Source organism: Dermacentor variabilis, chromosome 10 (assembly GCF_050947875.1).
Source record: "Dermacentor variabilis isolate Ectoservices chromosome 10, ASM5094787v1, whole genome shotgun sequence".
In the NCBI taxonomy this organism is placed as follows: domain Eukaryota; kingdom Metazoa; phylum Arthropoda; class Arachnida; order Ixodida; family Ixodidae; genus Dermacentor; species Dermacentor variabilis.
Window position 1 is genome coordinate 20,287,216 of NC_134577.1, and position 10,480 is coordinate 20,297,695.

The 10,480-nt window shown below is 43.1% G+C and overlaps 4 protein-coding genes across 6 annotated transcripts in view; 3 read left to right on the top strand and 1 right to left on the bottom strand.

Moving 5' to 3' along the window:
- LOC142560082 (protein Hook homolog 3-like) overlaps positions 1-5,123 on the top strand; it is a 41,566-nt gene extending 36,443 nt beyond the window's left edge. For 2 of the 3 annotated variants that reach the window (XM_075671880.1, XM_075671882.1), the window contains one exon: positions 4,299-5,123. In XM_075671880.1, the coding sequence (XP_075527995.1) occupies positions 4,299-4,317 (19 nt within the window). In that variant the 3' untranslated portion in view covers positions 4,318-5,123. Of the gene's footprint in view, positions 1-1,334; positions 3,784-4,298 lie in introns of those variants that run through there. The other variant, XM_075671881.1, reaches the window with a different exon arrangement.
- Positions 5,124-5,386: 263 nt separating this feature from the next.
- LOC142560086 (SOSS complex subunit C) lies at positions 5,387-6,467 on the bottom strand. Its single transcript, XM_075671887.1, has 4 exons — positions 6,362-6,467; positions 6,165-6,243; positions 6,052-6,073; positions 5,387-5,653 (listed from the first exon to the last, which is right to left on the bottom strand). The coding sequence occupies exons 1-4, from the start codon at positions 6,390-6,392 to the stop codon at positions 5,501-5,503; spliced, it is 285 nt and encodes a 94-aa protein (XP_075528002.1). The 5' UTR covers positions 6,393-6,467; the 3' UTR covers positions 5,387-5,500.
- Positions 6,468-6,604: 137 nt separating this feature from the next.
- On the top strand, positions 6,605-7,314 carry PolE4 (DNA polymerase epsilon subunit 4). The gene is made up of 4 exons (XM_075671886.1): positions 6,605-6,874; positions 6,944-7,028; positions 7,109-7,150; positions 7,234-7,314. Exons 1-4 carry the CDS (start codon positions 6,674-6,676, stop codon positions 7,245-7,247), a joined length of 342 nt encoding a protein of 113 aa, XP_075528001.1. The 5' UTR covers positions 6,605-6,673; the 3' UTR covers positions 7,248-7,314.
- An 82-nt stretch (positions 7,315-7,396) lies between these two features.
- LOC142560084 (mutS protein homolog 5-like) lies at positions 7,397-9,970 on the top strand. Its single transcript, XM_075671884.1, has 6 exons — positions 7,397-7,609; positions 7,688-7,814; positions 7,880-7,960; positions 8,024-8,101; positions 8,174-8,295; positions 9,367-9,970. Exons 1-6 carry the CDS (start codon positions 7,529-7,531, stop codon positions 9,475-9,477), a joined length of 600 nt encoding a protein of 199 aa, XP_075527999.1. The 5' UTR covers positions 7,397-7,528; the 3' UTR covers positions 9,478-9,970.
- Positions 9,971-10,480: the final 510 nt, after the last annotated feature.

Genomic DNA, 10,480 nt, shown 5'->3' on the forward strand with positions numbered 1-10,480 from the left:
ACCGTTAGATCTCTTGTCGAGACAAGAAAAGGAACGAGGCATGCACGATCGAGAGCAGTAGGTGCCCACCACAGTAGCTTGCCTGCAGTATTCGCCCGCTTGCCTCAGATAAAAATGTTGGCACATACTCAGTTTGCCCTTCTAGCACCAGCAAACGTCTTCAAGCGTCAGAAACGTCTTGAAGCGTCATTCCGCGTAGCATTCACAGTTATTTCTGTCAAACCTATTGCGGTAAGCATCTTCCCCTATGTTTCACGGAGTGCCATTGGAAGCGTGCTGTGCACTGGTAATAGGTGATAACCCAAATGCGCCTCCATTCCCTGCTGCAGGTGGCATGAAGTCAGGACCATGTTTCGCTTCGACAGCATCGTATTATGCCATTGCCTACCAGCTCAATTTCGTTTCGGTTTCTCGTAACCATTTAGAATGCTACACAATAAGAAAATGCCATAGCTTGGGACCACAGCTTGGGCTGCTTGGGACCCGCCAGCTTGACGTGTGTCAGCATCTCGTGCCACAACTATTCTCACCGAGGGGACACGACAAAACTTGCTGTTAAAATCAAATTCTAAAATACGCCACCTGAAGACGCCCATCACCCAGGCCAAATTCGAGGAGTGTAAACATAAGCTTGCCGAAGCCGCAAAAACAACAACGTGCGTCTCTGGCTGCTCGTGCTGAGACTATTTGTGCAACACTTTGCATTACATAAATGCCAACTGCAGCCGAGTCTGCCAGATTTTTTAGTGATTTCAGGTCACATGTTTTCCCGGTTCGTATGTTTATTCTCATGTTTTTTTTTTTTTCACCTAAATGTATCAACAAGGTTCTACTGTACTAAGTCCATTTCATGTGTGCGCCTTTTGTGGGACATGGAAGAATTGCAATGAACTGTCCAGTTCATACGTATGGGCAAAATTACAGGGCGCTTCAAGAAATCTGTTCAAGATTTCTTGAAATTGTCTCCATGCTTTTTACCTACGCTGAGCTAATTGGCTTGGATTCATTCATTTTTCTTTCATGTTATATTGGAACGTTAAGAGTTGGCCAGGAGAAAAAAATGTGCTGATTGTGCTAAAAGAACTGCTAGAAACTCAGACAAGTTGTCACCTCGACACGATAGGCAGAAATACTGTTTCATTGTTCCCCCCCTTATCATGTATTCTTTAATGTCATGCAAACTGTACAGCAGCATCTGTTCCATTTTAATTTTTTAAATTTGCATGTTATGTGCATTAAAGTAGGCTTCTGGCTCTCATATTCAACTGCGCGTTTTTAATTTTTTGCATCCTGCCCCATAGCGCCTTTTTCTTTTTGTTTTTCTGTGCTTGCAGTGAATTCTTTGAGTGAGAATGTCATCAGCCTGTGTGTCTTCGACATAACCGGACAGGCAGAGGAAAAAAAAAAAAAGCATGAGCGCTTTCCGCAATCGACACACCATAGCGACTGCAAGTGCTCGGTCCCCCACCCGTCCCACGCCTTCTGCTCGGCATGATGACCTGCAGCTCGAAGACTACATACCTACGTCATCGCGCAGCTTCTTAGTTCCCTACCCCATCCTTCTTTTTATTTCCACTACACCATTTTGTTGCAGTACCGCCGCTGCTTCTCTGTACGTGGTGTGTGTTTGCGTGTACCAACATTCCATTGCCTTGATTGGCGACCTGTGCCTATAGTCATTGACAACCTAAGAATGCAGTGGCTGATACATAGCTGCAATTCAAAGGTAATTTTTGTAGATGTGCCAGCTAACTACCACATTTGCTCAATTGTAACGTGAACTTGTTTTCTGGGAAATTAACTAAAATATGGTATGAAAGTTGGAATTAAGATGGAAACGAAAGCTGCTGTAGGTAGTGACCAAACACCAGCTCCCACTTTTGAAGGCTGAACATTGTGGTACTGTGGTTGCTAGAAGCTCGTGCAAGCGCCAGAAGTTCATCATAACTGGAAGCCTTGGATGGCGCCTCTGAGTGATGCCTGGTCCCGTGTGTCTGAAATGCAACACATTTTTATTTTTCCGAGGGAGAGCAAATCACTATTCCTCTTTTACCGTAAAAATGTGGTGAGAGAACAATCAGGTGTGTTGCATTTTCCTTTAAGTATGAAAATCAAAGTCCACATTACAATTGAGGGTGTGTTACAGTCGGGTAAATACAGTAGATTAGCTCATTTCCATGATGGCACAGGCAAGGTGAATTTTCTTTTAAACACTTTACATATCTCGGAGAATATGTTTTAGAGCATATTGGAGCATAGAGGAATGCTGATGTTTGATTTTATGCTTGAGTTTGCGGAGCTTCTTTTGAACTCTTAAGTTAAAGAGTACGTTGTGATGGGTTTGGGAATGTTCTACTGTGTTGGCAGCCTTGTCACAGCTGTTGACACGGGACATGTCGTGTCACCTGTGTCCTTGTCTGTCACCCGCACAGCCCGCCTTACTACACGAGGCTTATCTCCAAGAGCCTTATTCCCAGCAATGCTTGCGGGTATTTAAAATATTCACTACCTTAGGAGGTTTGTGCCGCACATTGTGTGACACAGCAGCAGTTGGTCTATGCAAAGGGCACTTGTTGAGCCATCAGTCATGCGCATGCACGAAATTGCCTTCATAACATTTAACCCTCGCTACTGTGCAAAGCATTTCACTGGGCAGAAGCAGCCTCTACAACTTTTGTGTGTGTCTTTTCATACGGCCACAGTGGCTACCCATCTGACATTTCCAGAGCATGTAAATATGACCCCAGCCTTTTTAATTTTCCTAGTTCAGTCTTGCTGTTTAGTCAAGCAGCGGTAAAACCACTATGGGGTGAAAGTATTCTTGTGTTGGCTGTACCCCCAATTTTGCGAGGTAATCTTTTTCTGCCTGGAGCTCAGGCTGTCATTGCAAATGTCCATAATGTGTTTGAACCTGCCCAGCCATTGAAGGCCTTGTCTTTTTATAAGAGTGGAAAATTGCTCACTTGCAAAGGATTTCACTTATAGTACTCGAATCTCTCACATCCACAACAAAGTACTCCAGGTGCTGTCTTTCTTTAGTTGTGCAATAATACTATATGGCACAGCAGTGGGCAAATAAAACAAGCCCCACCCTGGTGCAAACATTTCAAAAAAACATCGCCCACATTGTCCCCTTCTTTGCCCTGTTGGTCTTCATATTCTCGAGACTCCATTGTTAAATTGTACACAGTATCTTTGGTGATGTAACCATTTTAAGTGAGGCATAGCTTTTAAAATGTTACCAGTTCTTACTGTACTGCATCTCGCTAACTGCATGCATTGCAGTGAAAGCTACAGGTCACGACAGCCAACTAGAATAGAGAACCAGGACTTTATTCATCTCACTTATCTTTGAACTTAACTTTATGCCATGAACCAGCTAGCCCAGCGTCTTTGTTAAACCAGTACTCCTCTACTGTCTACGCAACATTTTATGAAAGGATCATTGGCTCCAATGGGCAAGGCCTCCTTCACTTCTTATAACACACAGCTGCCCACATAGCCAATTGGCTGACACGAGCCTTAGCTTTTGCTTCATTGCGTAGAGTTGGCGAGAGGGCACATAGCATCTTTCTGCGTGTCCAGGCAACACATTTGCCCGAAGCAGTCCGGGTCATCCGAGAAGCTGCTGAGAATATCGTCAGTCTATATTCGCTGAAGGCTGAATCATTGCTTTTATGTATACGATCTTTAGCGTTCTTAAGAATAGTGAACTGAGGTAGTTGATCTTAAATAATGCGGAAAAATATGGTGCATAAGCAGGCAGACATAGGGAAGAGCACTCATGTTCCCTATGTATTCCTCTGTTTTATGCGCAGAATTCATCTACATTGGTGTTCTTGTATTAGAAACCGCAGACGAGGTTTCAGCAACCACTGCCAGTGTTTTTTGTACTTTTGAGACGCAGTGCTTTCTCTACCAAAGTGCAATTGAATGAATGATGTGTCTCTGCACTCGTAAGGATTTCTTTCACGTTAGGCTTCAATTTTGCCTGTACGTTGTGCCTCACAATGCCCTTCTCTGTTTAAGCGACTGGTCTTAATCTAGACATAATGATAGCATAAGGCTTTGCAGTGGTGAAAAGTGCTTATGCATATCTGTACATATTTACATTGCTTTTGAGATATTTAGCTTCTGAATGGGGTGATTTGCCCGGTTATTGTGTATGCAATATTTATGGAGAGAAATAAAAACTTTTCTAAAGCTGCTTTTCTTTTTGTATGTGATGCCAGATATAACTTGTGTGTGTACCCCCCTTTGCAATGCTTTAAAACGTTTTTTTTTTTTTTTCCTTTCAGACCTCGGGCACAACACTGATGCTGGTTCGCTGTGTGTAGTGCCCAAGTCACTGGTTGTGCACGTTAGCATTTCTGCAAAGTCTAGTCATGTTCAGAAAGTACAAATACGGTTAATGGGGAGATCTCTGCCACTGTTGCATTGGCATGTTCAAGGACACAACGTCCAGCTGCACACTTTCTGTGCTATACAAACATTTTAGTTTTGAGCTTTTCATTCACATTTCATTCACTGCATTAGAAAATAAGCTTCATTCACCTGGACGTGTAAGCATCTTTCATGCGCACTCGTGTTCTGCTTATCACATGCACAGAAACAAAAGAACAGACACGGAAGCTTCTTTTCTTTATTTTAGAAAAGTAAACTTTGTACTGCTTCAACTGTGCATCAAGCTGTCGCATGCTCACAGCCTAACATTACAGGCATTTCGAAATTGTTCACTGCAACCTGGGTAGACTGGCGGGTCATCATAGCAGTTACCTCTCTAGTGTGGCTTTAAATATACAGGCCTTCCCTGCAGCGCAGAAACCATGCATGCAAAAACTGCGGCGAAATGTATTTTTTTTTCCAGACTGCACATCTGGTGGCATCGGCTCACTAGACAGTTGCAAAGGTTTGCAACTCACCAGTGGGTTGTGGTGCAGCTGAGGGCTATGATGCACAGGAAATTGGGAACTCGATAAGTGTAGCTGCAGTGAACACTCTCGCTCGCTAGTCACAAGAAAGCTATTACTTCCCTAGATTTACAAACAACCTCGACTCTGCACTTCTCTGACCAATTTAGCTATGCTTCGGCAACACTTCTCGGCAATTCCTGTTGTGAGGAGTTGCTTCAAAAACACCCCTCCGCACCAATGTCTTCGAACAGGTCCTGGAAGTGCTATGTTACAAAAAAACTTGTGGATTGGCGAGAAGCATTACTGAAGAGCAGCGATTACTTTAATTTAGGTACAGCTGAAAAGGAGATTAGCGTCGAGGAACATTTGTGAGTATGGAGCATGATGACTACTGTTTTAGAGCACACTCAAGCAAGGAGTGCCAAAGAGTTAAATCTCGGCTGCAGTGCCACAGCGGAATGAAGAGGCAACGCTGCAGCACACGTGTTTATCAGTTATGTGCGATGTTGCATTCCAATCCCAGACAATAAAGAAGCCGTTCAAAAACAAACACCTGTCCTGAAAGTTGTAGTGCTAGCGAACGACTGTCACTTGTCGAACCGCGGCAATACGGGCAGTATTAGGTTGCCAAAAGAAGAGTCCTGGGGTATGAAGAAACCGACGGAACTGGAATGTGCGTGTTGAAGTGCTGTCCTCTGCGAAGTGGTCAGCGCATGGGCATCCGTCGCATTGGCGGTCGTCTGGAAAACGTACGGGTAAACACGGCCGTTCAATAAATAAGTCAACTTAGAACAATTAATATTTCAAGTTCAATAGAACTGTTACTGCCTGGCTACTCGTAGTCCTTTCGGCCCTCAAAGAATATGCTTCACGTCTAGTAGTTCGGTGCCGCAAACACAAGCTACTGTAAAACATCATCGTTCTGATATTGCTTTCTACCAATGAACGCTATCGCTGACGTACCACCATCTTCACCAAGAGTGGTTTGCGCCGAGTATAAATCAACCAGACCTCTACAGCTTCTCCTGTTTGATCTATTAGCAGCAGTCCTTAGTCGAGTTAACGTATTGGACGTAAGCGTTTAGTTTTACAGACGAAAGACGCGCTAACAGCTACGCCGTCTTCTATCCAAACGTACCGCGGAAGGCAGCGCCGGTGGGCTGTAATAAAGAAAGGAAAAAATGTTTCTGTCATTCTCATGTTTCATGGGACAATAAAACTCGCTTGCCGAGCGTACAATTGTGGGCAAACCTTGCGTTCACTTGGCCCTGCTTGAGGAGCAGCTGCTTCTTCTGTTGAAGCTCTTCGATGATCTTGCGGTTCTGAAGCTCTGGAATCGAGTAAAAACAACGGTCGTACAACAGTTGAAAAACGCCTCGATGGGACGATGACATTTGTCGATTATTTGCTAGACGCGACGCTGAAAAACGTTTTAGTTCTTGCGATACCTTGCCGTGCGGTCGGTGGTTGAAAAGCCATCTTGCGCTGTTTTCGGTTTGATGTCGCTGGCGAGCGTGCGAACGCGTAAGCTTGCCGTCTTTCATGAAGTGATCATGTTTACGCTGCGTACAAGGAACTCGCGCGTTCATTAACCGTTTCAACCATTACAGGGCATTACTGAGTTTAGAGACACATAAGTGAACTCATCTTTGAAAGCAAAATTATTATATTATGGGGTAAAATCAGATAAAACCGATAAAGCTGACTGTTCTTGCTGATGGCTAGACTCGGAGCATTGAAATAAAGACGTGTCGCTAACCATGGTGTGTAATTGGCGCGCTAAAGAGATGTCCGCTAGTATGGAAACCGAGCAAAATACCGAGCAAGACAGCGCTAATAACGCTGAAAAAGGAGAGAAACTATGCCGCTTCCCTTTGTCACGAGTCAAGAACATCATGAAGCTCGATCCCGATGTTGTGCTCGCTAGTCAAGAGGCTGTGTTCCTCGTCTCAAAAGCTACAGTGAGTTATAGATTCTCCCTCGTTCGACACGTTTCTCACTTGTAGTGTACCGCCATTCGGTAATTTCAGGAAATGTTTGTCGCCGCCTTGGCAAAAGAAGCTTACACATATACGCGACAAGCAAAAAAGAAAACTATTCAGAAGAAAGACGTCGGTGCGTACAACCTCCGTTCTGCATCAGTGCGGTGAGAGTTAGCAATGTACTAAACCAAGTGTCGTTTTCATATTTCGCAGATTCTTCCGTCGAAGCCGTCGAAGCATTCGCCTTTTTGGAAGGTTGGTGTCAACATTGTAGTCTTTGAAGTTGTATGCAGGTAACAGTAGCGAAAGTTCTAATTTTGCGTTAACGATCCTTTCAGGGACTCTGGACTGATGGACCGTCGCACTTCTGGCTGCAGAACATTTTGTAAATAAATTGCCAGTTTTTAACGCTAGAAAAACTTCGAGTATGATTTTTAAATATATCTTACAGTATTCTTACAAATTTGATCAATCTTTCATGCTTGCCGATTCTGGTCTTTTTTCGTCTGCAACTTAAGATCGAGATAGCGCTCTCTATGTAGCAGCTGGGTCACGTTTGTGTAGCGCGTGCTGTATTGTTGTAATGGTTAAATCATAAAAGAATTCTATGGTGCATTTCGATTCGCTAATGTCATGCAAAGCACGACACTGTCAACTGTGGCAACTGCTGACCGGCGGAATGAATTCAGCACAAGTGACGATGACCCTTCGCAGGTATGGTTACGCCCGTTGATTTGTATCCCATGATTGGTCGTTTTCTGCACTCACGCCACCATTTTTACCCGCTTTTAGGTCATACTCAGCCTCGCGTGGTCATCAAGAAGGTTTGGAGCTGCTTATTATGACAGCAGCACATGCAAAATGTACCTTATTCCTGACCAAGATGATCTGCCACCAGTACACTCCCTCTTGTTCTCAGGTAATCAGGTTGCTTTACTTTTAACAAAATTTTGTTTGTTTACTAATGGGACTTCCTACACCCAGTGCTGCAAGAAGTGAGACCGTCTTGTGTTCTGCTAAGTGCCAAATCTGATGAGAAGCTGATGAAAGCCATTAATGATTTCTGTAAGTGCCCGCTCAGCTTTCACAGCAATGAGTATGAACTGAAATGCCCAATTTGTTTCATAGTGTCATCTGATAATACCTCAACGGACAGGAGGTCCTATGACAAGGAGGTTATTCGTACTCTTCCTTTCAAGGACTTTGGTGAGAAATTAATTTATTAATCGTTAATGGCATCACTTATGCCTGTGTACTGAGTCCTTCTGCTTCCAACAGCATACGAACCCAGCAGGCATAGGCTCCTGTATATGACACTACCCGACATGCCGAGTGGACTTTCTGACGAGGCACGCTATGTCTTCATGGCATCCTTAGTTGATTTTAATGCCATTGCTATGGTAAGGCTTCATTACTTGCAATTATGGTTGGTATCTCAATCACTTTAAGAGAAACTAATTTTCTTAAGCAGCATGCAAGTTTATGCTACACGTGCGTTTTGCAAGTGCTTGTCAAACAGCACCACATATGAAGATTGGTGCTTAAAACTTATAATCGAGGGGACATCCAGGAAACTGTGTGAATGTGTTAAATTAGGGCATGTGTTACTTAATGTTGTCATGAATGCATCAGAAAAATCTTAAGTGTACCTTTATGTTCATCTGAAAATTACCACTCCTGCATGCTGAAAAAGAGGTTTTCCTTCAATAAATAAAAAAAAAACGTCCTTCATTTTATGGACTAATGTAAAACCACCACCAAATGGCTATTGGCTGGTTAATTTCAAATGTTGCTGACAAGTAGCATGCAGGAGGTAGGATACGTCCGAAAAATAACATCGTAGTGGAAGAAACCAACTGAATGGGCTGAGGCAACAGAAGCTGCAAAAGTGCAATGTGACACCTTGTGTTTGCGTGAGGCATTGCCATTAGTTGTAATTGGAAAGCCAAAGTTGCCATTAGAGAAGCCTTCAATATAGAGGACAGCCATTTTATAAAAGAAGCATTGCGGCTCTGCTGATGCAAAAATGCATCGGTAAAATTTTTTCACTAGATTCACGACATAGTGCACTTTCATCTCTGAAGTGTCAAAATTTAATTAGTGAGTGTCGCTGGGCTCCTATCACATAGCGCATTGTCCTACATAGTATTTAGCATACAATAAGCATATTCTGACACTCCACGGAATAAATACAACAGGACGTTATCCTTATCTAAACATCACGAGTTTGTGTGCTTCACCTGTCATAATGACTCAATAGCTACGGCACTCTTTTGCTGAACATGAAGTCGCCAGTTCAAGTCAACTTCTAAAGAACCTTGAGGGGAGGGGGGGTAAAATTATTACAATGCCTTCTATTACAGCATCTCTACTGTTGCTTTAGCGTGTTACAATCAGTCAATCAATAAATCACTTTGTGTGCTGTTCTTGGCTCAAATGAAAACTAAAGGGATTTGCTTCGACCATTGCAGGTTAGGTCTGCCGGGGCCTTGATAAACTATCTTGGTCAATGCAAACTTGATTGTCTCCAAAGCTCCCAGGACGGCCATCTGATTCGTGGCATTGTGACATGCAGCTTGTAAGTGAGGGGGCAGTGTGACATTTTCTTGATTTTGCAGTACCTGTCCGCGCCGATTTAAATTCCTGTGTTTTTATGCCTGGAAATCGCAGCAATCTTCCGTAGAATCTGCACAGAGCCCCTGAATTAGTGGCTCTAGAGACCATAATTATGAATCACTATTATTGTTTTCATATAATTGTGTTTCTCTGCATTGAGCCTTCAAGTTAAGCATAACACACTGTGAAGTATTTGTAACTTCCTTATTCGAAGTTCAATAACATTTTGGGTAATAGCTGCTCACTGTCATATCACAGACAATATCTTGCAGCATTAGGCTCTTCGCCGATGACTGCATTATTTACAAAGAAATTAACAGTCACTGAAGTCACCTTGCACTAACCGATTCCTTAAGCCATCTCTCGAACTGGTATGACACATGGCAAATGTTGATTAACCCCCACCCCAAAAAAAGCTGTATCTGTGATGAGAATGCAAAAGAAAGAAGCTATCAAGTGTGATTACAGCATTAAAGGCACTAGGCTTCAAAAAGTGAACAAAAATATGTAGGTGTCACGATTGCTTCAAACCTCACATGGGATGCACACATTTCTAATATTACTTCAGTTGCTGTGCGCAAGCTGTTTTATCTTTGCAGATGCCTCTGGCTGGCCCCTCAATCTTCCAAACTTTTAGCCTATGCTTCTTATGTTAGACTGGTATTAGAATACGCTAACACAGTATGGTTTCCTTATACAGTCACCAACATTAAAAAACTAGAAAATGTACAGAGGAAGGCTGCAAGATTCATCTGCAACAAATATAAGCACACTGATTCTCCCACAAATATGTTGACAAGCTCTGGCCTCCTAGCACTGGCGATCAGAGCAAAACAAGCGTGCCTGAAATTTCTCTTTCAGCTACTTCACAACTATTATAAAATTGACACATGACTGCACATCCGTCCGTCAGAATCCTGCATAACCCGGCACGAACATTCGTACACACTGAAAGAGTACTCTTACCAC

Bases quoted from the DNA above. Each gene is read 5' to 3' on its own strand.
- LOC142560086 (XM_075671887.1), bottom strand. From the start codon at position 6,392: ATGGCTTTTCAACCACCGACCGCACGGCAAG. The intron at 6,244-6,361 runs GTATCGCAAGAA...ACTCGATTCCAG, and splicing joins ACCACCGACCGCACGGCAAG to AGCTTCAGAACCGCAAGATC. The intron at 5,654-6,051 runs GTACGTTTGGAT...TACGTTTTCCAG, and splicing joins CACCGGCGCTGCCTTCCGCG to ACGACCGCCAATGCGACGGA.
- LOC142560084 (XM_075671884.1), top strand. From the start codon at position 7,529: ATGCAAAGCACGACACTGTCAACTGTGGCAACTGCTGACCGGCGGAAT. The intron at 7,961-8,023 runs GTAAGTGCCCGC...TTTGTTTCATAG, and splicing joins GAAAGCCATTAATGATTTCT to TGTCATCTGATAATACCTCA. The intron at 8,102-8,173 runs GTGAGAAATTAA...TGCTTCCAACAG, and splicing joins TCTTCCTTTCAAGGACTTTG to CATACGAACCCAGCAGGCAT.
- PolE4 (XM_075671886.1), top strand. From the start codon at position 6,674: ATGGTGTGTAATTGGCGCGCTAAAGAGATGTCCGCTAGTATGGAAACC. The intron at 6,875-6,943 runs GTGAGTTATAGA...CGGTAATTTCAG, and splicing joins TCCTCGTCTCAAAAGCTACA to GAAATGTTTGTCGCCGCCTT. The intron at 7,029-7,108 runs GTGCGTACAACC...CATATTTCGCAG, and splicing joins TATTCAGAAGAAAGACGTCG to ATTCTTCCGTCGAAGCCGTC.